This window comes from Nanorana parkeri, unplaced genomic scaffold, assembly GCF_000935625.1.
Source record: "Nanorana parkeri isolate BGI_ZX_2015 unplaced genomic scaffold, ASM93562v1 scaffold1, whole genome shotgun sequence".
Classification (NCBI taxonomy): Eukaryota; Metazoa; Chordata; class Amphibia; order Anura; family Dicroglossidae; genus Nanorana; species Nanorana parkeri.
This window is the reverse complement of record NW_017306269.1, coordinates 1,754,300-1,782,094: the sequence shown is the minus strand read 5'-3', so window position 1 is coordinate 1,782,094 and position 27,795 is coordinate 1,754,300. Positions and strand designations below refer to the sequence as shown.

The window sequence follows — 27,795 nt, the reverse complement described above, 5'->3', positions numbered from 1 at the left end:
TTAAATTCATTTTTTTTTTGTTCCTGAAGTTCAGCTTTAAGAACCTATGCCCCTATGACTTCAGTTTTGCTTTAGAGAGCTCTGACCAATAGATAATTTATTTGCATATTACATAGAAACATGTTATGCAGCTGGAGGAAAAGGAAACATATGTTATACGTTATAAACTTTAATTAAACAATCTTATCAGTATAAGAATTGATTTCCATCTTGCACCTGTGCAGCCATTTGCAGATCTTCTGCCCTTCCCACAGACACCCAGATAATCTATGATGTACATGCCGGGAATGTAGAGACTGGTTTATAGGGGCCGTGAGCAAATGTTTGCTTTGCAAGCTGGACGCTTTATAGAACTTATCTGCTATTTGTCTATTTACTCCGAGTGCCATATTAATCCAGTTAAAAAAGGAAAAATGTCTGGCACGCAATAACTGTCAGGTAGACTTGCACACTGCTCCATTATGTAGCTGTTTTTTTGATACACAATAAATATGGCTTTTTATTTGCCTAGCAGTTAAAGTGATATTAAAGTCTAAAGGTTTTTAAGCTTTTTCATATGCCGATTAAATCGCTTACAATGGATGCTGCTTCTTGATATTTAAGAGTTTTAACTTCCTGCAGAATCAGCTGGTCCCCTAAACTCTAGCACTAATATCTTGTTTTAGGTGACTCCTTTCCCTTGCATTGTCCTATAGAGCCACCCTTATGTGTGCTAGTAAGCTGTGTGTCTCCACAAATACACAGGCACAGCAAGGCAAGCAGGGCCAGATTTACTGGAACTGGATGGCAGGGGCGGAAGGGTTAGTTTTAATTTTTTTGTAATAATTTTTTTTAACTTGTATTATCACTTTTTTATTTTTTTTTATTTTTTTTTTTATTTTTTAACTTTTTTACATTTTTATTTATTGTTTACTTTAAAAAAATGTTTTATAATTTTTTAACTTATTATTGTTTATTTATTTATTTTTAAATTATTTTCTTATTATCTTTTATTTATTTTCTTATTATTTTTTATTTTTATTTTTTACATTTAATTATTATTTCTTATTATTTTTTTATTTATATTTATTCAATTATTTTTTTATCAATGTATTTTTTTCACTTAACTTTATCGCTATCACACAGGAGCTAACAAGCTCTTATGTGATAGCATTTGGAGGTGACGGGTTCTCTTTATTGACCCTGTCACCTCCAATACAGAAGTTCCTAGCAGAGCACTGTGCTGGAACTCCTGTGACAGCTGTGAGGGGAAGACAGCTCTCCCCTCTCACTGTTTACACAGAGCGGCAGGGTTAATTTTAACCCTGCTGCTCTGCTCACCGCATCGGCGGCCAGTGAGGAGAGAGACTCGGCGGCAGACGGAGCCAGCGAGCGAGGAGAGAAGTAGGTGCGGGGGAGGGGGGGGCGACGAACGTATAAGCGGCTTCCTCAAACTACATTTAGCCCTGCTTTCTCAAATGTAGAGAACAACTTACCGCCCAGGGGAATGCACACCGCCCTTGTGGGCAATCGGGCAATGAAGGCAAGACTCTCCTCTGCTCCCCTCTACCTTCAGCTTCCTCCTGCTTTCCTTCTCTCTTATCCAAGCTAGTAGATAGACAGCTGCTGGAGACTGCACTATCCCCTTGTAATCTTGTACCGCATAGGAAGTTCAGGGAAGTCGAGCTAAGAGAGCTGGAGCTGTTCAGAAACATGACGACTATATATTTGGGGGCAAAAATGTAAAGAAACACAATGCTGGGCGATGTAGATTTGTTTGATCTGGATTCATTACTGAAAAAAGGGTTGAGACTTTAATACTACTTTAAATGGGGGCCCCAAAAATCATTTTATATTCACACCCTTGGTCTATTATTTTTTCTGGTGGGGTTCCACTTAAAAAAAAATCTTCTTTTATAAACTGTTCCACCAAATGGAAGTTTCTTGTAGCAGAGAGATTTAGTAGTAGAGTTGTCAAACAAATTGAGGGGGTTTTTGTTACACGGCCGAACTTGTTTTCAGCAGCCCTTTGAAGGCTTCTGTGATTTAACTAAAACTTCAGAGGGGAGAAGAAAAGTTTTGGGATTAGGCCGGGTTGCGGAGTTTGGAATCTAGCGGAGTAGGTGTGGTTTCGTGGTCAGACCTCGCTGAAGAATGGGCTCCATTCACTGCTCCATGAATTGAAATTCTGACCCTGTACTGTTTCTTAGCCCAACCTAATTATAAAACAGGCAACTCAATTTCATTTTTTTTTCTGTGCTGCATATTATTACTCCTCTGAAGAGAAGAAAAAAGAAATGAACAGAACAGAGAATTGTTTATATTGACCCACGTGCTGCATGTGGAAGAAGTTATAGAAGAATGCTTATTTTCCCTGTTATTCGATTTAGTAACCTTGCTTGAGGTCATAAACCAGAGAGGTCCTGCTCACACTAAGTGGGATGTATGACATTCGATTTGTGGACGGACAAATATGCTTTTGTACAGAGAAATACGCAGGACCGCGCTGATTTTGTTTTTAGCGCTGGAGCCTGTACTATTTTGGTCGTATAACCTTCCGGCATTGGGAGTGACCCTAATAAACAAGCATGGTGGGCGAGTGGCCGGCAAGGCACGAAATAATAAATTCATATTTTTGTTTTATGAAGACATACTATTTATTATTTTTTTTCAAAAGGTAGAATTTCCCTTTAAATTAGCCCTTTAGTTTCTGGTAGGGATGCACCCATACCTGTATTTTGGTATCGAGTACTGATATTTTTTTCCCGGTACTCACCGATACCGAATACGGAAGTCCCATCAAGGAAGCCAGGCAGTGTGTAAAGACTCGCCACACAACTTCCATGCAAATCGGGAAGCTGGATGGCGAGTCTTTACACGCCGCCCGGCTTCCCGGCTAATCACTAGGTGACGAGAAAGCATGGAGCCGGCTTTTTGGCCAATCAGGAAGCCGGGCTGACGGGAAAGCATTAAGCTGACTTCCCGGCCAATTACATGGCGTCTGGCTTCCTGATTGGCCAGCTTTCCGGCCAATCAGGAAGTCGGGCAGTGGGCCATTACACACTGCCCAGCTTCCTGATTGGCCGGGAAGCCCGCTCCAAGCATGGAGCGGGCATTCCGGCCAATCAGGAAGCCGTGCAGCGTGTAATGACTCACTGCCCGGCTTCCTGATACCGGAAGTACTCCTCTCCCAAATACTCGGCATTGGCACGGATACTAGTATCGGCACGGATACTAGTATCGGCACCGATACTAGTATCGGTGCATCCCTAGCTTCTGGTATAATAAAATTGGCCTATCCCTTTGGGCATCATGTGGATGGAGGCAGAAGAGTCAACATGCGTTCCATCTCCAGTTGGATTTCAATTTTAACGAAATATTGTCTAAACACAAGAGTTATGTGTATTCTTCCTTCAATCTTGGTGTGCTTTTGCGTATTTCTTCCAGATCCATGCAGTAATCTAGTGTAAACTTCAGTGCAGGAGCTTCCTGTAATAAAGACCAGTCACTGCTGCTCTCTCCTTGTGCAGGGTGACTGGTCTTGTCTCCGCCCCTCCTGTTGTGGTGGAGCTTGCTGGGTTCCTCACACAGCTCTGCACAGGCTATGTGCAGCATAGTGATGCTTCTTGTGCATGGTAATACCTGGAGTTGTAAAGGCATTTGGTGCCCACACAATGGATTTATATTTTTTGTGGCTATTGAGAGGTTCTTCTCCCCGCAGATTTGTTTACCTTTTTGAATTCAGCACAGCTGTATCTGGCTCCTTTGAAAGGGACCTGTGAATGGAGAAACTACGCGGCAGAGAGACTTTTACAACGCACTTGTAGTCAGGGCTGGATTCCCCACAAGGCCCGGCCTCAGGGCTGCAGAGGGGCGGCAGCGGTGTGGAATCCCCCAATGGCTGGAACATGTTGTTTTCTACATTTAGCCCTGTTTTGGGCAAGCAGAGCTAAATGTGGTGTGAGGAAGACGCCCCACCCACCTCTCTCCTCGCTGGCTCCACCCTCGGTCCTCCCCCGGCCGCTCAGTCTCTCTCCTCACTAACCCTATCGCTCCATGTAAACAGTGAGAGGGGAGAGCAGTCTTCCCCTCTCACCTCACCAGTGTCACATCATCAGAGCAACGTTTCGGAACAGCAAAGTCCCTTCCTCAGGCAAAACAGATAATGTTTCTCAATGTTTCTGGATTTATTCTGCGGAGGCATCTGCGGAGGCATCTGCGGTCATTTTACACCCGTATAATAAGAAAATAATTATAAAAAAATAAACAAAAAATAATAAGATAGCAAATTATAAAAAAGAAAACGATAAGATAAATACAAATTAAAAAGAGTAAAAAAATAAAATAAAAATTAAAACATTTAAAAAGTGATAAAAAAAGTAAAAAGGGGGAATTTCCCTTTGCATCAAAGTTTTTGTGCACGGAGTTCATTTTTAAATGGAGCTATGTTGAACAGAAAGGTGTGAAGCCGGTCTAATATCACCATAGTGTGTGTGATTCAGGGGCAGGGGTTGACTGGCAACTTTTAGCCCAGGGGGCAAGTACAACTTGGAGGCCCATGGTGCAGCAACTTGGCCTCCCTCCCGCTCTGTCTCTTCCCACCGTCTTCTCCTTGCCCGTATTCACGGGGGCCGTACGCGACGGCATCGGAGAGGCCCGGGGGGCAATTGCCACCCTGCCCCCCAGCCCAGTCCGCCCCTGTTCAGGGGCATGGCAGGTGTTTACCCTAAAAGGTGTCCCTCTTCTCAATCTCAGAAGGTTGGGTATGGCTTCTTACTACATGCCCAGTGAGAACCTAATACTGGACCTCAAAAGATGATTTGGGCTAAATGGCTCAATAAACACAAAAGCTTAGCAAACTGTTCTAAGTTGTCATGGGAATGTTCCCTGTAAGTTGTCCTTGATTTAACTGCATGTCCATCCACAATGCTACCCCCACCGAGAATTGTTTTTAGAGCTATGAAGGACATGGTGGTTATACATGAACTGCTACTTTTATCAGCCTTCTTTAGTTATTGTATAGGGGGGAGCCATTCTTCCAGGTGGTGCTCCTTACTGTTGGTGGCTTGATGCCCGGTTCTGTGTGGATGGTGAACACAGCTATGAAGGTCTCCATTTGGTAATCATGTGATCATTCTGAGGAATGTTTTGTCTGTACTCCATGTTCTTTCTCCAAATGCCAGGCAGACCTTGAACAAAGTTTGATCTATTTTTGGTCTCTCTGATGTTTGTAATAATTGTGAAGAATAATATACACATCGTGTTCTTCTTAATGATCATCAGACCAATGAATTCACAGTTGCTGTAAGATTTCCCAAGGGAACACGACCAGCCTATCATTGCTATCTTCTTGTAGTCATGCCTAAACAGCACTGCAAAGACTTAAACTGGACCTTTCATACAAAACTCAAATATACTATGGCTGCCAGTAAATGTTCCTGCTCACTGTAAGTACCCGCTAATGAGGTCAAATGCAGTGTGACCCCAACATCTTCAAATTAGGAAACAGGAAGGAATGGGGACAATAAATCAGACCTGTTCTAATAGTAACGATTTCCTAACAAACCTGGATACATCGAAAAAGGATTTTTCAATCTCCATTAGGCCAGTTTCAGTGATCTCATATCAACTGTAGCTGCAATGTTGTGTCCTTAGTTGAGAGGACTGGAAACCCATGGTTTCAAGTTGCTGATGCTCCTGCTGTTTAAAGAGTCCCATAGTCTTAATCGAGCTAGGCCACCCAAAAAGTGTGGGGTCGCCCTTAAAATCCCCTACCAGCCCCTTGATGTGAGCAGCAGCCTGGCAGAGCAGGATGAGAGCAAGGGCCTCTTTCCCACAACCCTGGCCCAGTGGTTGGGGGGGGGGGGGGGTCTGCAGACAGGGGGGCTTATCTGAATTTGGGTGTCCATTTCATAAAGAAAGTGTCCATCGATGTAATCCACAGGTCAATCACACCGTCCAGCGATTTAGATCCATGTCAGTCACGATGAATGACGGTCGCAGACTTGCCTAAAGAAAAAATACCTGACGGCCACTGACACGTCCAATCCTAATGTACTCGGAATGTCCGAAAACTCGTATGAATGAAATTTCAATTCAGAACGAAACTAATCGCAAATGTCTACTGAGTATCACGTAGGGCTGGGACTGGGAAACCTCTATGCTGCCTGCATGTTTGTCGGAGGTGTGAGATCTTAGAAGGGACAAGACACAGAGGCTACGGAGCCATCTAGTATTCACCAGTGCACCCTGCAAGGAGTGATGGTCTTGCTGCAGAGCGGCTCTCAGGTTCCTGAGACACACACGTGCAGACAGCAGCTAATCTGGGAAAGAAACTAGAGTGTACTACAAAATCGATAGACAAATGGGGACAGGCCAAAGGTCAGAACAGGCAGCAAACAAAGTCTGATACAAAGCCAAAACTGGAGAGACATGAACTCTGAAACTCTTGGACACTGGAGCTTGAGGACACTGAAACTCAGGAACACTGGGCCACAGGGATCACCAGAGGCACAGGCTTCAGGGATCACTGGAGAGAGTGGGGTCACAGGAATGCAGCAGAGTCAATGGGGGTCCAGGAGAGCAGGGGACACTGGAGGCACATAAATTCAGCAACACTGGAACTCAGGAACACTGGTGTAAGAGTTCCGCTCCAAGGGCGCATTCTCGTAATGCACGGAATCGCGCATGCGCAGACAAGTAATTTCCGCAAAGTGGAAACGCGCCAAAGAGGCGCACAGGAAGTGACCTAGCTCACTCATTACTTCCCCTATATAAGCCCAGCCTGGACACTACCAGATTGCTGGATTATCGTCAGCTACTCTCTGTTCCTCTGATCTGTGATATTCTGTTTGACTTGTTGAGACCCGGAATTGATTTGACTACTCTTGCCTGCTGCCTGCCCTTGACCTCGGATTCGTTTATTGGACTTCTCTTCTGCCTAACCCTTCTGTACTTCGTTTGCCTGATTGGAACTGACCCCGGCTTGTTTACTTGGATTTCGGCTTGCACGGTGCTCCTCACCACTGCCACTCGTTGTCCACTTGGTCTCTGTACCCATCCCCAGAGGACTCGGGACATGAGGTGCAAGGGAGGCCTCCTCACACTTCCAGTCTCCACTCAGGTACGTGACAACTAGTATGCAGGGACACTAGAACTCGAGAGCAGAGGAGCACAGGAATTCAGGACCTAACATGGAGTAGAGCCAGGGCCAAGAAATCAGCCTATTTCTCAAGCAAAGAGTAGATGGACAGATTGGCTGAGAAGCTGCTATAACAATCAATAGGTGAGATCCGGTGATGGCTATAGTCCACAGTCCAGTGCAGAAGTGAGGTAGGAAAAAACTAATTTGTAGAACTACAAGTAACAAATCACCTCTGAAGCTGATGATCTCTAAACTCTGGAAACTGTGAAAGAATATCTCAGGAGGTTAGCAGTTTTGTGATCCAACCAACAAATTTGACATCAGCAATCGATTCATGGTCAATGTTTCTGTGTTACAATGTTTTAATCATGTGACAACTGAACCTCCTAACAATGTCTGCTTTATGTACCAAGTTGAAGCCACATTATTTGCTGTTTTGTGTATAATTATTTTCAGTATCAAATTATACCAAAATATTGTGGTCCCTGAAATTTGCATTTCAGATGTGCAAATGCACTTCCTGAACTCATCACACTTAACCTAACCCCTAAAGAAAATATCCTCCTTCCTAACAGTTAAAGTTAAAGGAGAACTATGAGGTGAGTGCTCCATGCTGATTGACCAGGAAGCCAGATTCCCGGCCAATCAGCATCAAGCCGCATAAACAGAATGGAGCTGGCTTCCCGGGCAATCAAGAAGCCGGGCTGCGAGTAATGACACTCCCCTCAGCTTCCTGATTGCCCCGGGAAGCCGACTCCATGCTAGCGGAAAGACCGGTTTAGGCGAGTACCGAAATATAAATATTGGTACTCGTACTCGATAATGAAAAAATGGTATTGGTGCATCCCTACTTTATAAATCAGCCCCTTAGTGTATTCCCAGCCTTAGTGTATGGCCATATTATATAAAACAGAGACAGAACGGAAATCCTGAGCTAAAAACAACTGATCTATATATATGCAGTACATAAACAGTGCTATCAGTTGAATTTTTTGCAGAAGATAGGAATGGTATGACATTACTGCACAAGCACGATGCTGAAATGTATATTATACTTTTCATGGGAAAGGAAAAGATCCTTATCACGTTCCAGCGTCTTAGAAGCTGGCGCTGAATCTTCACTCTGCTTTTCTTTGGTAATAGGAGCTGGGGACGTTCCACAGACTGGCAATATTAGCTGACACACAGCGATAACAAGATTATATTTATTAATTGTGTGATGATCAGAGCCTTCCACATATGGTAGATCTTATGAACACCCAAAGCTGGCTGAAGATACTAGAGGTAGACGTACTACTCACAGCTTGGGCTTTTATTCCCATTAAAAGCTCCTTTCATAAGTCTTTGCACTCAGATTGGACGCGTGTGTAGACTCCCTGACACTGGCCCCCCATGAAAAAAAATGCCTTTATTACTAAAGTTTATGTGACATGTTGCCTCTTGTGTCACTTCATTCCCATTTACTTTCCTTTACTTAAAATTCCTGGTGATCCTGCCAGTTCCCCTGAGTTCCAATATAATTCTGACCACACCAAGCATAGAAGCAGATCCATGTTGGTGTGGTCAGTTTTCATGCTTGATCTTGCTGATTGGAGCTACAGAATGCCCTGCCAATGCACAGTGGGGGGAATTTACCAAAACTGGAACAGACAAAATCTGGGGCAGCTGTGCATGGCAGCCAATTAGCTTCTCTCTTCAGTTTGTTCAGTTAAGACTTTGAAAACGAAAGGTGGATGCTGATTGGTTGCCATGCACAGCTGCTCCAGTTTTGATAAATTCCTGTGTGCCTGTACTCCTGTAGTCCACTTTGCCGCCATGCCCCCCACCTAGCCCTGCTATTCTTGATTGACAGCAGCAGTGGGCGGGTGCAATAGCTAATCTGCTATTGGCTATTGCACATTGAAATAGCCAATATCAATCTAGCTATTAGTTCCTATGCCGTTTTTTTTTTTTTTTTCCCGACTGATGGCGGCCCCAAAAAAAACAGAGTAAACCTTTCCGGGGGGCCCAAGAAAATGTTTGCCCAGGGTCCAATCATCATTAAAGATGGCGTGGCTGAGATGGTAAAAAAAAACAAAAAAAAACATTGGCGCAACGCATATATGTAGCAGCATGGAAGGTGGCCTGTAACGCTGGGCTGTCGCATATATGTGTCCATAAGGGCTCTGCTGTGGTGTGCTGAGAACAGCTCACTGTGTGCTCCCAGCAATGAGCAAGAACTGAGGGGGGGAACAGGCCCCTGATCACGTGACCTTGGTGATAGCCAATCACAGCCTTCACATGATTAGGACTCTGTCTTCCGGCATTAAAGTGACATTAAACCCTCAGATTTTTTAACATAAACCAATACTGTAATGTGCGCCTTACTGTAATCCATGGTAGTTTCCCTTCTCTTTGCTGCTCTTCCTTTTAAATCCTCATGTCTTCTCATGCTTGGGGAGAACTTCCCTTTTCAGCTCAGGGCCTCTTCCTGTAGTGCTGGCTCAGGTTACAAGCCTATTGAAACGTATACACAGACACTGTGTATCCATTCCTGAGACAAGGCAGTCTGCTGCAAAACAGAAGTTCTGCAGAGCATGAGAACAGATACAGATTTAAAAGGAAGAGCAGCAAAGAGAAGGGAAACAACCATGGATTACAGTAAGGTGCACATTACAGTATTGTTTTATGTTAAAAAATCTGAGGGTTTAATGTCACTTTAAGACCCAGTCAATGGGCCGGTGGTCTGGTTTAAGTGTTTATCAGACAATTGCATGGTTACTGTGTGCCTACCCCTGTGAGATGAAAATTCAGCCTAACCCACAAAAAAAACAACAGTTTGTTTTGGTACAACTGATCGGTTTTCAATCCCTGGTACAAAATTGTCAAATCAAAATACATTACCTAAAGAGCAAGGAATTTGACTAGTGTGCTCATTGATCTGTATGTACAAATATAGAAACAATATGTGATCAGAGCCAGTAAATAAATGCAAATAAGAGCTACTGGGCACTCAAGATAAGTACAAAATATCTAAAACTTGGGCTGAGCGTTTGACGGCACTCTTCTCAGCTGAGCCGGATGGACAGGAGTCCCATTGCACCCCATTGATTTGTACTGTGGTGTCCATTGGATATTTGTTTTATGCCTTTTGTCACCTGTGACATTGTGAGTACCTGCTTTTATTCAATAAATTGTATTGTTTGGACGATACGCACTATGTCCTCTTTATATTTTGTCTCCCTTTGAAATGATGATGTCATATGCGAGCTGAGGAGGTTATCTGGTCTTCAGTCATACGGGCTTCCCTCCCCTATTAAGAAGGGAAACGCGCTTTCCCTTCTTAAAGTAGCCATACACTTTACAACCATCGCAAGACCTTAGTCTTGCGATGGTTGTAAAGTAATTAAAAAAAACTTACGATCTGCCCATCTTGAACAGGCAGATCGTACATCGGAAACGTAGCCCTGGGGGGCGAGCGTTTCCGATGACCGCAATGCTGAACGGGCAGTGTGCGCGTGCGCACACTGACCCGTTCGGCATTTGTCTCCCGAGAATCATTCAAACCAGCTGAAAATCGTAAGATTTTCGGCTGGTTTTCTAGCATGCTCCTTAGACAAAAGACGTGCAACCGTACAGTAGCAATGGTCGCAAGTCTTCATTCACACTGCACGATTCTTGTACGATCGCGGGTTTTCCCGCGATTCTCGTACGAGAATCGTGCAGTGTATGGGCACCTTTAATAGTTCTGTGGGTCTATCTCCCCAGGTGAGCACTGTTCCAATGTTTGCATTCACTGGGTGGAGGTGAAAGTTTGTCAGGATTCTGTGGCAACTGCTTACTTGGAAGTTTGGATCTCTCTAGTGGTGGACTATCCCCTGCATTTATTTGCACGATTATAATTGTTGCACAATGGACTTTGTTTTTATCACTTTGTTCACATCTTTTGATATTCTCTTTTGTATATATTTTTAAAGCATATACTCATATATCTTATTGTTATATCACACATTTCACTGAATTGTTTATATTTATTTAGCTCGGCACATGATCTGTATTTACAGTTGCAGAAATGTTTCACATAGCGAGACACACTGAATTCATTTTCATGGAAGGCTCATTGGCCCTCATGTCCATCCATTCTTCATCTCCCCCATTGTGCACAAGCCAAAAAAACATCAAGAGTACAGCTGTACCTATAGAGGTGACGCACAATAGGAAGAGCGAACTTGTGAGGAGGACAAGTCCTGTCATGTGTGCCAGTTGTTTACAGCCCCTGTTGTGCCTTCTCATAAAAGAATGCAGGAAAAGCCCCGGGGCAAGAGAGGGTGGTGTGTGCAGCTTTTTTATTTTTTGTGCCAGCACACTTTCAATTAAAGTGAACCTGTCACTTAGAATATTTAACAAGGAGATGATGGAACAAGAGCTTGTAATCATTCTCAGTTGCAGCATTGTACAGGGTGACCATGATAGGCTGGTCAATGATAGGCTGGTCATACACTCTTAGAATTTTGTCCGAATACCCGGAATGTAATAGTGTCTCATATAGAACCTAATAATGGTCAGCTGTACATGGAAAGTAAAAGCAGAAAAGTTATTATAAGCACAGCTACATATGTAAACTAGACTTTCACTTCTAGCTGAATAAAGTGACCAGACAAGGTCCTCTGGCACCCGAGGCAAGGATGACAAAATGCACCACACCTCAAGCTGCCTAATTTGACACTACATGCAAATGGTTTAAAAAAAAAAAAAAGCTGAGCAATGCGAATTAAGGATATAATAACAACTAATTAGAGTTAGTTATAAAATGTGTCCTTAGAACCATGTTTCTTAAAGTGACACTAAACTCAGGAGTTATATCTTAAAAATGCATTCAAGTACCTTAACTATGAACAAAATTGTATCTTATTTGTCTATCACTCGGCTGTAGATCCTCAAATCATCTCTGAATTGGTGCTGACACTGTCCTTCCTCGTTGAGGGGGGCTACTTTTGTTCCCCATGGTCCCTGTGTGTGTTGTAATGTAGTCACCATTCCAAGCTCACTCCTGTGATGGACTGCAGTCTCACATTTAGTTTACTCATTTGTATTGAGATTGTCGTCCATCACTGGAGTGAGCTTGGATTGGTGACTACTTTACAACACACACAGGGACTGTGGGAAACAAAAGTAGCCACCCTCCAGAAGGAAGGACAGTGTCAGCACCAATTCAGAGATGATTTGAGGATCTAAAGCCCAGTGATACACAAATAAGATACATTTTCTTAAATAGCTATGGACCATGATGCTATGAAAATGTATTGCTTTTTTATTATGAAAAGCATTTGGGTAGATTAGTAAGTTAGGTTTGTTTGGAGAAGAGCTGTAAATCTTTAAAAAAGAAACTGTTGCTGCAACTGTTTACCAACCCCTGGCACAGACACAAAAGCGTATATTTCTAGACTCTATATCCTGTTAATATCTTTTATTATTCATTTTGGGCAAACAAAAAAATGCCAAAAAGGAATGTTCTTAATATATTTTTTTCCCAGTTTGAATGCAATGTGTTGTAATAATACATTATAGACACTAGACGGCGCTGTAGAGCAAAGGAAATAAATGCTTAGCTCAATTTAATGTTCATAATGTGTAATTACAATGTACAATGTGGGTTATAATAATTGCAACATGTATGATGATTTTTCCGATTAAATGGACTTTATCGTTTGAATATTTTCCACTGAGTGCTGGTGATTCCTGTTCATTTGTTATTACAATGTACTACATTTGAACTGGGAAACAATATATTAGGAACATTCCTTTTTAGCATTATTCACCTAAAGCGAACATTCCCAAATATTCACAGGGCAAAGGGTCCTGCAAACTGTTTATAAGTATGAGACGGTTTCAGGTATCAGTAACAAATAATGTGAAATTGTAATGCCTTCTGTACTTTTTGATTGGATGCACTTGCAGTAACATGTCACAAACTTCAGAACCTAAAAATCCTATGGCCCCAGACTGCCATTTCCCCCCCTCCCCCCGTGCTGGGAACTAGCTGTTCATTTCCAAAAAAACATACTATGTGCATACAGTGGAATCTGACATTATTCAAATGCATGGCAATTTGTATCTATGTTGTGCTTCTCCTTAGTGCTAAACATCGCCTCATCCTTTGTCCCACATCACCATCTAGTGGGGAATTGAATTCATGGCAAACGTAAAGGAAACAAAGAGGCTCTTCAATCATTTTTAGATACACACAGTTAGAGTTACATAGTTAAAGTGACATTGAAGTAAAACGGTTGATCGTTTGGGCTTGTTCTTACCAGTTACAGTGCATTACAGAGCGGTTAGCTGCTTGAACGCATTGTATAGCATCCTAGCAAGCTCCCTGCGTTTTGGGGCGGGAGGGGGCGTAGTGGTGCATATAAGTCAATGGCACCACAGCCACGCCCACTGCCCACAGTGCGATTGCTTGCAGCATTTTATGTGATCGCACTGGACCAGAACTCAGGCAGTTGCGTCACGTGTTCTAGTGCGTCCGGGGGGCATGGCTGCGGTGCCATTGACTTGAATGCACCGCCATGTTCCCTCCCGCCCCAGAACACAGGAAGCCGACCAGGATGTGATACAGTGCGTTCTAGCAGCTAACTGCTCTGGAACGCACTGTAACTGGTGTGAACAAGCCCTAAACTACTTACAATGGACGCTGCTTCCAGTGGCAGACCTATGGAGCAATGGGCCCTGGTGCAAAATGTTTTTTGGGCTCCCCCCCCCGCTCTTACAATGCCCGCCCTGCCCACCTATAGCTGTTATCATTCTGCAATTCTCCATAGAGGACCACAACTCGCAGCAATACTCTCTACAGAAATGCAGAATGGTAACGGCTATAGAGAACTACAATTCCCAGCAATACTCTCTACAGAAACGCAGAATGGTAACGGCTATAGAGAACTACAATTCCCAGCAATACTCTCTACAGAAACGCAGAATGGTAACGGCTATAGAGAACTACAATTCCCAGCAATACTCTCTACAGAAACCCAGAATAACTCCATCAGTTATAGAGGACTACAAAGCGTCTCACAGAATTTAGGCAGATACAGAAGATAAAAGCAGTCACCTCACCGCCTCCTCCTCGCGGCGGGAACATCGTGTAGCTGAGAGAGGCAGCGGGCTGTGTAATCAGGACTCTGCCGGGTCCTCCTGGCCGAGGCCAAAGCACTGCCTCACTGTGTTCTTGAAGGCTGCTCTGCCTCACTGCCGGACCGTTGGTCGGCGGCCGGACGCCCCCTCCCCCACCATCTCTTTCCCTACCTTGCCACTGGTCTGGTTGCCGGGTCTGCTGGGCCCCCCCAGGCTCAGGCCCCGGTGCAGCCGCACTGGCTGCTTTTTCATGTTTACAAATTTTAGTTTCTTGCAGAATCAGCTGCTTTCCTGAACACAGGCCCTGATATCCTGTTTTAGGGTGGCTCCTTCCCCTGGCAGGGTCCTATGGAGTCACCCTTGTGTGTGTGCTAGTAACTCGTGTGTGTCTCCACAAACACAGCAAGGCAAGACGCTCCCCTGCTTTTGCTTATCCCTTTTCCTTTGTCCCTTTTCCAAGATAGTGTACAGAAGGATGCAAAAGTCTGTAATGTTCTTTGTGATCTGGAACAGCACAGGAAGTTTAGGGCAGCAAACCTTAGAGAGTCGGAGCCAGCTGCTTGGGTACCTGATGACTGTAAGCGTTTGGGCAAAAATTTGTTTTAATTATATCTTTGTTTTCATTACATACCTCATTTTATAACCACTGATGTCCTCACTGGGTCTCCGGCTTTTCTATGCAATGCAGGCAGATCATGGCTGGTGGGAGGGGCCGGTATGGTACTGTACATAACTTCCTGAAACCTTCACAGCACGTGCCTCAGTACTCCTCCCAAGAGCTCTCAGCCCCCGATGACTGCAGTGGGCTGGCTATTGGAAAGAATTAGGCAAGTTTAAAATTGCCTTTGCAGGCGTGTATCAGTCTGGTGGGGGTAGAATTCCTAGGCAGACTTAAAGGGTTTTTAAACCCTCAGCATGTCTTTGCATATATCTATCTAGGGATAGCAAGCAGTAGATATATGAAAAACGATTTTTTTTAAAAATAACTTTTTCAAAGGGTTAAACTTACCTGTGTCTTCACCGTGCGCTCCCGTCCGGACATCTGAAAATTTCTCAGGCGGCTGCAAAGGATCTTGGGGCGGGAGCATGCACAGTTCAGATGTTCGGCCGGGAGACGAGGAGAGACACAAGGTAAGTATATGGAGCAGCGTGCACCCGCACAGACACCGTGGGACATCAGAGAAGAGGAGGACAGAGGAGTCAGCGCTGGAGCGGAGACCCGCACCGGCGCTGGAGGGACAGCTGAAAAGTACAGGAAAGAAGAAGATCGGATTACCAGACATAATTTAAGGAAAGTCCTCACATTAGCATTGTGGGTGGGGGGAAGTTTTGACTTTAATGTCACTTTAACTGAATGCAGATGGCCCTAAGCAGCGTCCACATATGATACTGAGCCTCAATGATTAAAAGAACTGAAATCTAAGGTATGAAAATGGTGGCCCAGGCACAGTCAGGAAAGTGCTAGATGATGCTGGGTGTCCTCCAGCCAGGAAATGAGGGGGGGGGGGGCTCTATCTGACTTGCTGCAGCTTCTAATGCACATTGTGAGAAGCTCTCAGTGTGCAGTGAAATCAGAGGAAGCGCCAGGAGAGAGGCTTGGAAAATGGTGTGATTGCACATTGACTGTTTGCGCCCTCTAGAGGCTAATCTACAAACAGCTGTTTTTCATACAGTTGCAAAAATATGAAAGCAAAACCATGTAAAAATGTAAAAGTGCCACCAAGCATGAACCTACCGTGATAATACTGATGCCTATTGCCTGAGAAAAAAATCACAACACATTTATAAAGCACAGTAGTGTGCTTTACTATTGTGGATTGTATTGCTTGCTTCTGAGGTCAATTAAAATGGATATAAAAGAGCCAGGAGAAGATTCCAGTCATGTGACCTGTCAAAGTTATGTCATTGACCTCTCCTCCAATGACAAAGCTCTCTCTGCAGTGTTAAGCAGAGACTACATTGCAGGACACCACAGGTTCCACCCTGCTGCCCTCAGTTTATGAAAAAGCTAGACTAATTCACCTAACCAACCACCTAAGACCCCTGATGCCTCCATAAAGAGAACCTGTCACACCCTATCTGCTACTACATATAGGGTAGTAAGCCCCCTATGTAATAGCAATAGGGTTAGTGTAAAAAAAAAAAAAGTGTTTAAAAATTAAAGTAACATAAAATAAATGTTTAAGTTCCCCGCCCCCTACATACACATGCGTCGGAGAGCCTACGTGAGAAAACGACAATTGCGCTACACATGTTACATATCGCCACGAACAGCAGAGTGAGAGCAATAATTCTAAATAGACACTAAATAGATGAGCGGTAAAATCGTTTAAAATGTCCCCTTTGTGAAATTTGGGGTATTTACTTTTTTTGCGGCTTCAGGGGCGAACGCAATTTTAAGGCTTGACATGTTTGGTAACTATTTACACGACATGACCCCGTTTTTCATATTTTACCAAACAATTGGGTATTGTATTATGTGTCTGTGCACTACATTTTAATTTAGTTTATGTTTTCCTAAAAATACTGGTTTGATAAACATTTGCACAAAAAACGTGCAACATAACAAATTGCAACTAGCATTTTTTTATTCTACAGGGCCTCTGCTTTCACAAAATATATACTTGTTTGGGGGTCTGAAGCTGTCTTCTAGCCAACAATGGATATTTTATCATGTGTGCACAAATAGAAAGAAACTGCTCCGGACAGCAAGTGGAATTATTATTTTATGTTCCCGGTGACATAATTTGTCCGGGGACGGTCTCCTCAATACAGGGACTGTCCCCGGAAATTGGGGACAAATGGTCACCCTACACAGGAAGCCCTCACTATCTACCAGGGAGCCTGCACTGGCCACCAGGGAGCCCCACTAACCAACAAGGATCCTCCACTGGCCACCAAGGAGCCCCCACTACCCACCTTGGAGCTAACACTAATTATCAGGGAGCCCGCACAGGCCACCACAGATCCCGCACTGACCAGCAGAGAGCCACTGACCACCTGACAGTCCACATTGGCCACCTGAGAGCCTAATTAGGGAGCCGCCTCTACTGCACTAAAACACACACCCGTGTAACTCTCTGGATCCCTGGTGAGAGCCCGCACAACCTCCTGAAACCCTGCACAACCCTCCTGAGACCCTGGAGACGGCAAACCCAGAGCAACATAGAGTATGTAGCTTCATATTATTCTGCATTGCTGTAATATGTATTGCTGGGATTTGTAGTCCTCTGTAGCCGGATGCCATCCTCCATTACTGTATAATGTATTGCTGGGATTTGTAGTTCTCTATAGCCGGATGCCATTCTCCATTACGGTATAATGCATTGCTGGGTTTTGTAGTCCTCCATAGCCTGTTGCCATTCTTTATTGTTGTATTGTATTGAACTATCCTTCGAACTAGAGGGACAGCAGTATGAATGAGGTAGTGATATAATGGTTGTGGGGGGTGGGCACAACATTTTGTTCTGCCCCGGGCGCCCGCAACTCTGGTTACGCCACTGCACTGTCACGGACCAACATCAGCGGCTCTTGGTCCATGACTCTTACTAATTATTAAGTCATAATGATAAATCAAAATATGAATGGAAGTTAATATATTTGTGTTAAATCTGATACAGTTTATGTTGAATATAATATTTATATAGGGAAAAAGCAAAAACACTGTTTTTTGGTTCTCTCCCTATATAAAAACACAAATACATTTGCTATATAAATCACAAATATATTTACTTCCAATCATATTTTGTTCTATTATTAGGATTTTATAATTACGGTAATAAGAGTTATGGACCTGGAGCCGCTGATGTTAAACTACGTTGGTCCGTGAGCTTAACGGAGTCGGACCTGGCCCCGAACCTGCAGTGCGCCTGCGCGCACGGACGATCCCTGCACACGCCCCCGGCAGTCCAATAAAGTCACGAATCCGGCGGAATGATAGAACACCGGCAGCCGCATCATGCCTAAATAAAGCGGAACCGTACCGGAAACACACGTGTGTTAAGACAGTTGCAGTGTATATCCACCAACGCGGTGCTGTATCCATTTAAATTATATTCCTAGTGCGCTCAGTGGTTCCTCAGCCCGGCCAATCACATGAGCCCATCCGGAGCTCCAGTCAGCCAGTCGCGTGCCGCCCTCCAACCTTCTACCGCAAATTTGAACGCAAGCCCCGCCTCCTCCCTGATGTGGCTCGGCTAGGTGGGCGTGGTGTTTTGCTGTGCTCTGGCGAATGGGGTGAGCGGGGGGACTCGCTTTTCATCCAATGGCCGGAGTGGGCGGGCGGACGGCTGGCTGGGTGTTGTGTTTGGGACGGCGCGGTGACTGAATCGTATTCGTTATCGCTGATGTGACGGGAAGCGACATGACGGGCGCTGGACACTGATCACCGGGTGACAGGTCAGTGTTGCCCCGTGAGGTGGGGGGTGGGACATACAGATGGGAAAGAAGGTGCTGTATACCGGGCTCCTCCGGTGGCTTGGCTGTGCAGTATCTTCCAGCGACACTGGATCGGCGGAGTGTGCCCAGATCTGATCCACATCGTCCTGGAGGAGCACATTGGCCTTTTATATCCCCTTCCTCCTCCTGATTGTTAAAGACTCACCATACACATTATCGTCAGCTTTAGATTTACTAAACTGTAAATTGAGGGGCAACCTAAACTATCCGATCAATTTGTATCCAATCAGGCAGACCCTTGCACTACATAGTTGTTAAATGTAAATGAGAATGTACAATCAGGTTGTAATGTGTGTGGTGGGTTTTAGGAAGTACTTCCTGCATCTAAACACCGATCTTGTATTGGGTCTCATACACATGTCTATAAAAATCTCATCAGTACAGTGTCATTTATTTATGTCACGGATCTGAATGCAGGTGTATTGTTTTCTATGCACACAGTGTGTAAAGATCAGCAAACGTACGTTGTGTTCAGTTCCGTAAAAATCTGCGTCTGAGTTCTTGTGTATGTTGTGTGGATGTCACCAGCACTCCAAGTATGACAGAATACGTCAAGATTTTTAGTGAATCTTCATTTTATTTTTGAAGTCACTTAAAGTGAAAGTTTCCACTTTAAGTGACTTCAAAAATAAAATGAAGATTCACTAAAAATCTTGACGTATTCTGTCATACTTGGAGTGCTGGTGACATCCACACAACATCTTATCTGATACGGCGCCATCCGTAGTCATTACGAGCACCCATTTTTCCACATGGGAAGTCCGGTAAGGTGTGCTACAGGTCCTTGGACATGAGTTCTTGTGTATGGCGCACATTGTACACGTCTGTGCTAACAAAGACGTGTACAGCGCCAATGCACATTATTAGAGCCGCCTGTGTCCTATATATTCCTGACGGAAAGACCCCATATATTACGGGGGGTGGTGGTGGTGTGTGTGCTGAAATGGCCACGGATGGAGCGGCCAAATATTTAACCGACAGAATGAATGGTCACCAGCACTCCAAGTGTTCTTCCATGCCAAATCTTATTAGATATAGCTACACCTGGTGATCTGACCTGCTATATCTAATTAGATTTGGCATTGAAGAACATTTAGAGTGCTGGCGACCAATCATTCTGTCGGTCTAGTAACTATTTGCGTTATACGTTGCTGCCAGCAAGATCCTGCATACTAGTTGCCATATTTTCATGCCGCTGTCTTAATGAGCACTTGAAGAAGAACTCCAACATTTTTTATTAGCCCTTGCCGTGGTGCTGCCCTCCCTCCCCACCCCCCCCCCAGCACTGCAAGGGTTAACTGCTTGTTTTTTATGTAGGGAGGAAAATAAAAAAAGTTATACTTATCCAAAGCTCTGTCAGCTGGTTGTCACAGCGCTCCCTTCTGCCTGTCCCCTATGCTCCAGCGATGGTATGTCCTTCTGTGTTGTGTCCTTACATCCTATACACTGTGTATGGAACGTGATGACTTGAGAGTCCTTAGACAGCTGCAGAGGAGGGGGAGAGAGGTTCCGGGGACCGGTCTAAGAGCAAACCAGCTATGTGGTTCAGGTGAGTATACCTTTTTTTTTTTTTTGATGAAAATCGGAAATTAACCCTTGCAATTCAGGGGTAGCCCCACAGTGACCCTGTGTGTGCTGACAGCATCACTTTAAAGAGACCCTATCACTATACACCAAGTCATATCTGTAAAAGAGGTCCGTGAATACTTCACCAATTTCTGCAAACTGATTTTATTTGAGGATATGTTTATGTAATGGTTTTTGTCCCAGGATTGAACTCTACGAGTGGTGCCGTAAAGCAGTACAATGAGCTGGGTGGTGGAAGAGTGGAAGGATGGTCTCCCCACCAAGACCCTGCAAAAGATACAGGAGCTGGAGAGTCAGCTGGATAAGCTCAAGAAAGAGCGACAACAGAGACAGTTCCAGCTGGAGTCCCTGGAGGCTGCCTTACAGAAACAGAAACAAAAGGTACGCCAAGCAAATGATATGAAGACACGTCCATCAAAAAGCTTTAGATTTCATTCACACACATCAGTCTGAAGGTCAACAGAACTGAACATAACAGACTTAACTGTGTAGCAAAAAAATGTTTCTTCAGCTAATTTGGGCATGTGGTGGGGTAGTGGTTAGCGCTTCTGCCTGGCAGCACTGGGGGTCCCCGGTTCGAATCCCCACCAGGTCACTATCTGCAAAGAGTTTGCACATTCTCCCTGTGCCTGCGGGTTTCCTCCCACACTCCAAGGACATGCTGGATGGTTAATTGACCCTGTATGTGGTATAGGGACCTTAGAGTGTAGGCTCCTTGAGGGCGGGGTTTGGGATGAATGTGCACTATGTAAAGTGTAAATTATTGGCTTTATATAAATACCAATAATAAATTAGCATTTTTGTTATGTGCTTTTACATTAATTAAAACCGGGACCCTTGTTATGGTTATGCAGCCAAGACCTAAATACCCTGGCAGCACATGGCAGAGTTGGACCATGGCTCTCCAACACAGAACAGCATCCCAACTCTCCATCGGTCAACCCTGCCTCCTCCGACATTGCGGTTGCCAACATTGCTTTCACTCCGTGTGCAGCACTGTCGATTGGAAAGCCAGTTACTGAAAAGGCCATAACAATATTCAGTCAATAAAATTAGAGATTCCACATCCCTTCAGTTTCATATGAAACAACGCCTAATCAGGAAAGGTGATGGAAGGGAGGGGGTTACCATCCATCTTTAAACTTACCAGTGACTTCTGTAGTTCAGAGATGCCGTCATTGTGGGACAGTTCCTTTAGGTTGAAGGAGGTGACCACCATGCACATTTATCTGTATTAGAAGTACAGTAAAAATGTATGTCATTCTAACCATTTTTTTTTCTTTATATTTTGGATGGGCGAAACAGGCGGAGAGTGAGAAAAGTGAGGTGACCGCCATGAAAAGAGAGAATCAGAGCTTGATAGAATCATGTGACAACCAGGAGAAGACGAGGCAGAAAATGGCCCATGAACAGCAAGTGAAAGACACTCAGATCAGCTTCCTGGAGGGCCAGCTGACCGCGAGTAAAAAGCAGATTGAGAAGCTGGAGCAGGACCTGAAAAGGTGATCAGCTATTGTGTAATGATCAAAGGCTCATAGGTGGATGGGATGGGCTGCATTTTCTACACTGGCGACTTCTATCCATAGCAGCTAGGCCCATTATGTGCCAATATGGCATCGGTTCTTAAAGTGGTGCTAGGCTCAGGCATCCCTTGATCCTACATACAGCCCAATGGAAGACCAGTCATAAGATAGAGTTGTGTGAAGAGGAAGTCAGCAGATGCTCTCACTGGAGCAAAGATACCGGAGATCATGCTTCCAGGGCAGAACAGTTGATGTATATATACTTTGGCTGGGCATTGCAGCCTACTTCCTTGTCGCCGTATGTGTTAGCTGGTCTGCCAGTGTTATTATTTATTATATATTTTGAATAACTTAAAAACTATATTTTGGTAGTCAAAAAGATTGCTTGAAATACAGTGAACACTGTTTTCTTAACAATGCTTATTGAAGGAAAAACAAAGACTAGCAAAACGCACCCCAATGTATATATTGCTGGAGTAGTTTGGCCAAGATATGGAACCTGAGGCTGGGAGTGCCACCAGAGTCCGCCTTAAGCCATAACATTTTCCTGTGTTCCAGTTATTTTAAAGTTTGTTTTTTTTCCCCAGCAGTCATGAATAATTTTTATGTAAAAAGACTAACATTGTGTTTTATTTTTCCATCTTTGTGTTTTTATGATCTAGATTTAAGAATGACTTGGAGAGGAGTCAGCAATCGTTTAATGGGATGGACATGTCGTTATGCGTCACTCCTCAGAAAAGTTTTGCTGCTTCATTTACACCTGCCAAGTGCAATGGTAAATGATGTGTATACTTGTTTGGGATCAGTCACTATGTTATGTGGGATAAAACACATAGGAGTGAATGGGCCCCCGAAAGGATCCGTTCACTGTTGTAGTTTAACCTTAAACCCCAAATGTTCACTTACTGTAATCCAAAAGCAGCAATCATGTCTGTATTTTTCTTAGAAGATCAGTCTTCTGGTTGTGCATATGGTTGTGTTCCATAGCAAAGTATGGTGTCATCTCCCAAGACAGGAGGTGTGCAGGACTCGTCCAGCAGGGAGACAAAATTATATAAACAAAAGTCACAGTATGGGGCAGGCTGTGGCGCTCAGATTGTGATATCTGGGGCCTGTACTATGTACTAAAATGGTGCGAAGGAGATAGGTGGTGTTCAGCACTTTGAAAGTGCAGTTATTTAAAGTGAACCTGTCTTTTGCCTATAACCAGATAAAGCGGAACTAAAAGGAAACAAACAAATGCAAGCAGGCAGACTTTTTCTTGCAGATGAGGCACGGTAATTTACCTGTCTGTTTGCAGTCTTCTTTAGAATGTATACTAAGCTGCATATGCGCATCTCAATTTACATTCTCAGCAAAGCTTTGTGCTGGAATGAATGATTTCTTATACGCATGCATTGGACATAACGTCATCCCCCGCACCCGGAAGAAGCCTGTCGGTGCTGACAGCAGTTTGTGAATGTCGCATCAATGAAGTGGAGGTGATTATTTGCAGACTTTAATTCCACTTTAGGGTTCTGTACCCCAAACGCCTCAAACCATGTGCCTTTTGTACACAGGGGAACAGTCATGCTGGAACAGAAAAGGACCACCCCCAAACTGATGCTTTAAGATTAGAAGAGCACAGTTGTCTAAAATGTCTTTGTAAGTTGTAGTATTAACAATACCCTTCCCTGGAAATTCCTGGACTCAAATATTTGGAAGGGTGTCCGCATACTTTTGGCCGTGATGTTTAGGTTTCAACATGCTTTTGGTGATATAATGTATGCGTATTATGTCTTGTTCCTGAGTGGAATTTCCAAACCGTGTCAGACACCTCACATGTAACGACACTGTAGGCAGACCTTGTCTATTCCATGCCCACATTATTGCTGATTAGAAGTCTTTTATCTCTAATAATGGCTGGATATTTTGCCAACTGGTGGTCCGCTGTATGGCTGCCTCTTTACTGAGTTTCTATATTTTGCATATTTCTGGACCATGACTTTTTTTCCTTTAGAGCCAAAGTATGAGGAACTGCAGGACAAGTACAATAAAGAAGTGGAGGAGAGGAAGAAGCTGGAAACGGAGTTAAAAATTCTTCAGATTAAAGTAAGTAAAATGTTCACTTTTAAGGTGCACTCGGCCACTCACAGTTCATATAAAGCCTAATTACTGACACAATTTGTATTGTTCTGGAGAGTCTTCATTTACTGTTTCAGTTGTCTCTGAGGTAGGAAGTGGGAGAAACTTCATAAAGCAACAAAGGCCGCATTAAAAATAAAAACCTTGACAGGTTCTCTTTTCTGTTGTATCCAAAACAAAAAGCTATTTAAGGGGACCTTTACTGGCTGTGTTCTGGGTTGTCCAGGTTATAGCCTCTTCAATCATAAGGCACAGGTCTATGCCTTATGATACACTTTGGTTAGCCTGGCTCTTTAGACAAACAGATGTGAAGCTGTCATGTTTGCAATTTGTTTTATTGTCGTTTATGTATAACTGTTTTATTGATTCTTTGTACAAATGCATTGAAACTTTCATCTGTACAATTTTGTATGCATACAATAAGAAAAGGTCTCAATCTAGCTGCTGGATTCTTCATCGTGTAAGACTAATGAAGACTTTAGCAGCAACTGTTGGATCCCGTTATTATCTCCAAGGAGGGCAGACAGAGAAAGAAACTCTGTTGTAGGCGACATTCTGCCTGAATCAACGTCAACCAATTAGATTAAAATTTTCTGAAGCTAGATCAATGAAGGTTACATTCTGATTGGTTGATAAGAGTTACAGCTTTGCTCTTGAGCCTCTTTTGAAGATGTTTGCGTCCAGAGGATCAGCAAGTGTTCGTTGGTTGTGTACCAGTCACTTTATGTTTTCCAGCTCCTGAGCCAGAATTCCCAAGCTTCCCAGGCCTCTTCCCAGAATACCATCATCAACCATCGAGACATCGCCCGCCATCAGGCTTCCTCCTCTGTCTTCTCTTGGCAACAAGAACGTACGCCGAGCCGCACTTCCTCCAGCAGCCATGACACATCTCTTAAAAGGGGCTTCACTTCCACTCAGTGTCCCTGGGAACAGGAAGAGACGCCAAGCAAAAGAGGCTACAAACCAGACACTTCAAACAGAAGTGAGCCCTTTAACACTGCAGGAAATGACCAACTGAAAAGCCAAAACCAAGGTGACTTGAATTTGTATTTTCCACTAATTATTTGTTGAATTGTTTTTGAAGGTGCATGCTCCAGGGGTGTCATCCTGATCCTTTCTTCTTGCTAGATGCAGTGGAAATCACTTTCAGGAGGGGTCATAGTTAACTCATACATAGCTTGACAGTGCTAATATATAGTGTGGGAGTGCTTGGACAGGGGCTAGAGTTGGGGGTTTGGAGCTAATTTCCCTGCTTGACATTTAAAACGCACAGCTCCAAACTGTCTGCTTAGTTACCACTTCGTTATATTGACATGATGAGCTGCCATGTTCAGGAATAGTGAAAGGCATTACAACAGTGCCTGCTGTCTGTCTGCAGGGTGCTGTCAATGTCACAAATAAGATATTGGCGCCCTGCAAACGCTCAGATAGTAAATTCTAATTTGTATGAACACAAATCTTAGACGACCTAATGTCAGACCATTCATTTCACAAACGTAAGATTATATGTGTATTTACCATATCGTTACATAGGTGCTAGGAAATGCCTCCCTTTTGTAGTCATCCAAAATGCCTGAGACTGTTGCTAGGTGCAGCCATCTTGGATGTGATTTCAACAAACTCAGAGCTGTGACACCATAAAGCAGGTGTAGCGAAACTTTGTCCCTCCAGCTGTGGAGAAACTACAAATTACATCGTGTTACTGCCATTGAAAGTCATGCCTGTGGCTGTCGGTCTTGCAATGCCTTTTGGGACTTGTAGTTCCACAACAGCTGTCGTGCCAAAATTTGGCTACCCCTTCTCTGTAATATTTCTTTTCGTTCCTCCCTCAGCAGCTGCATAAATGGGTGAGCGCAGGGGCAGAGGAGCTGGGCCAGTACTTGCAGTATTTAGACACGCTCAAAAGAATAAAGGGCTATGATGTGTAAGGAGGGGGGGATATGTAGTTGTGCTAGGGAGCTGACTCTCCTGGAGTGGTCAAATTTCCTAGCCAATTCAAAGTTCTGACGCAAGTGTATAAAAATTGTTTATGGAATTGTCTAACTTTTTAAAACCCTTTTTTGTTTCATATTTTGTCCTGAACGTAAGAACTGAGATGCAAAGTGAACGAGCTAGAGCTGCGATTGCAAGTTCAAGAAAAAGAGCTGAAAAACCAACTGAATAAACTTCAGGAGACGCAGACGCTGCTGGAGAAGGCTCAGACTGAACTCCAGGAGAAGGACAAAGCGCTGACAAAGAGCCGCGATGACTTGGCCCGAATGACCTCGCAGTACGATCAGACAGCGGACAGGGTAGGTCACACAGTCTGACATGACTTTCTATAGCCACAGAGATGATCTGTCCCCGATCGAATACAGATTTATACGAGATATTTTTCTTCTTACCTTTACAATTCCTACCCTGTGAATCTTCAACATTGATTAAGTGTAACTCCACTTTCAGTTTTGGGAAGCCACATGGGTGTGGGGTAAAATCATTCACATGGCAAAGCATAACTGAGCAGCGTATTATGGCAGACCTACCTCTGTGTTTGTCTTTTCAGGGATGCAAGCGCAGAGATCCTCATTGTCATCTTGTCCGGCAAGATGGCAGTTTGTTTTTGGCTGTTGAGCAGCAACTGATAACATATAACTCCTCTGCACGTGTGTTGCGGTAATATCGTCCCATCATCTGGCTCCAGTCTCAACATCTTTCAGTTTCCGAGTTGTAGGCAGTATACAGAAGTAAAGGGGGAAATGTTTTTTGGGGCAGAAGAGACATAAAAATCTCTTCTGCTAATAAACTCTAACCCCTATTTATTTATTTTTTTGTTCTGCAGAGTAGGGTTTAGATTTATTTTCAAGTATACCTGTACCAAGAGAAATGTTTAGCCTGCCATTACTGACCACCTCCAAAATGCTAGTTAACTGGCTATGTAGCAGCTGAGAGGAGGGAAGGGGAACACTCTGGAGTTTCACTTGAGTCTGCTAGGGCTGCTGACATCACATCCAAGATGGGAAATGGTAGGGGGGGCTTTTAGTAAATAACATGCATGAATACTCTTGGGGGTGGATTGTTGTTAAAATGACCAGTCTGTTGACGGGGTCTCATTTAATGTGTTTTTTGTCTTATCAGCAGCACATAGCTCTAGTCTTATATATCTATGTATTCCATCTTTTTTTTTTTTTTGCAGTGTGCGCAGACTGAACTAAAGCTGAAGAAAGTTGCAGATGAGCTGAGCTGTCAGAGACAGAATGCAGAAAGTGCCCGACTGACTGTAGAGAACAAACTGAAGGAGAGAGAGAAGGAAAATCAACAGGTTAGATGATGGTTCCCATCTCAGGAGTTAAATGTCTCCCACTTCCGTGTGTGTGTAGACCCCAAAATCTATTTTAGTATATTTGGCCTCATGCCTCACTGTACACAGTTTCCTTTTAAAAGGCTTAAAGGGTACCTGTGCCCAGGCTAGGGACATGAAACTATTTACAGATGCTTAAGATACTTTTTATCAAGCCATCCTTGATCTCTCCCTAGGTGCTTTTAATGTTAACCCTTGCAGTGGGGCTACCCCTGCACTGCAAGGGTTAACTGCTAGTTTTGGTCTAGGGAAAAGAGTAAAGAAGATATGCTCATTCGATCCTGTGGCGGTGATCGCTCACCTCTCTCTGGCTGTGTATTGTCTCTAGGTGTCCTCACGACTAATGCAAGTGAATGGACCTTGCAGAGACGTGATGACATCAGTGGGACTTGGCCAGAGCCCAGGGGAAAAGCCAGGAGGGGGCTTGAGGATCAGGTGAGTATATTTTCTTTATTTTCCGCTGTAGACTAAAATGAGCAGTTAACCCTTGCCCAACTGCAAGAGTTAACTTTTAAAAATCCTGGAGTTCCTCT

General features: G+C 43.9%; 1 protein-coding gene across 1 annotated transcript in view; it reads left to right on the top strand.

Annotated features, from left to right (window-relative positions):
* Positions 1-20,497: 20,497 nt before the first annotated feature.
* CENPF (centromere protein F) overlaps positions 20,498-27,795 on the top strand; it is a 34,931-nt gene continuing 27,633 nt past the window's right edge. The window contains exons 1-7 of the mRNA XM_018567265.1: positions 20,498-20,659; positions 21,584-21,780; positions 22,464-22,576; positions 23,801-23,892; positions 24,673-24,958; positions 26,014-26,216; positions 27,098-27,223. Of these exons, the coding sequence (XP_018422767.1) occupies positions 20,498-20,659; positions 21,584-21,780; positions 22,464-22,576; positions 23,801-23,892; positions 24,673-24,958; positions 26,014-26,216; positions 27,098-27,223 (1,179 nt within the window). The remainder of the gene's footprint in view (positions 20,660-21,583; positions 21,781-22,463; positions 22,577-23,800; positions 23,893-24,672; positions 24,959-26,013; positions 26,217-27,097; positions 27,224-27,795) is intronic.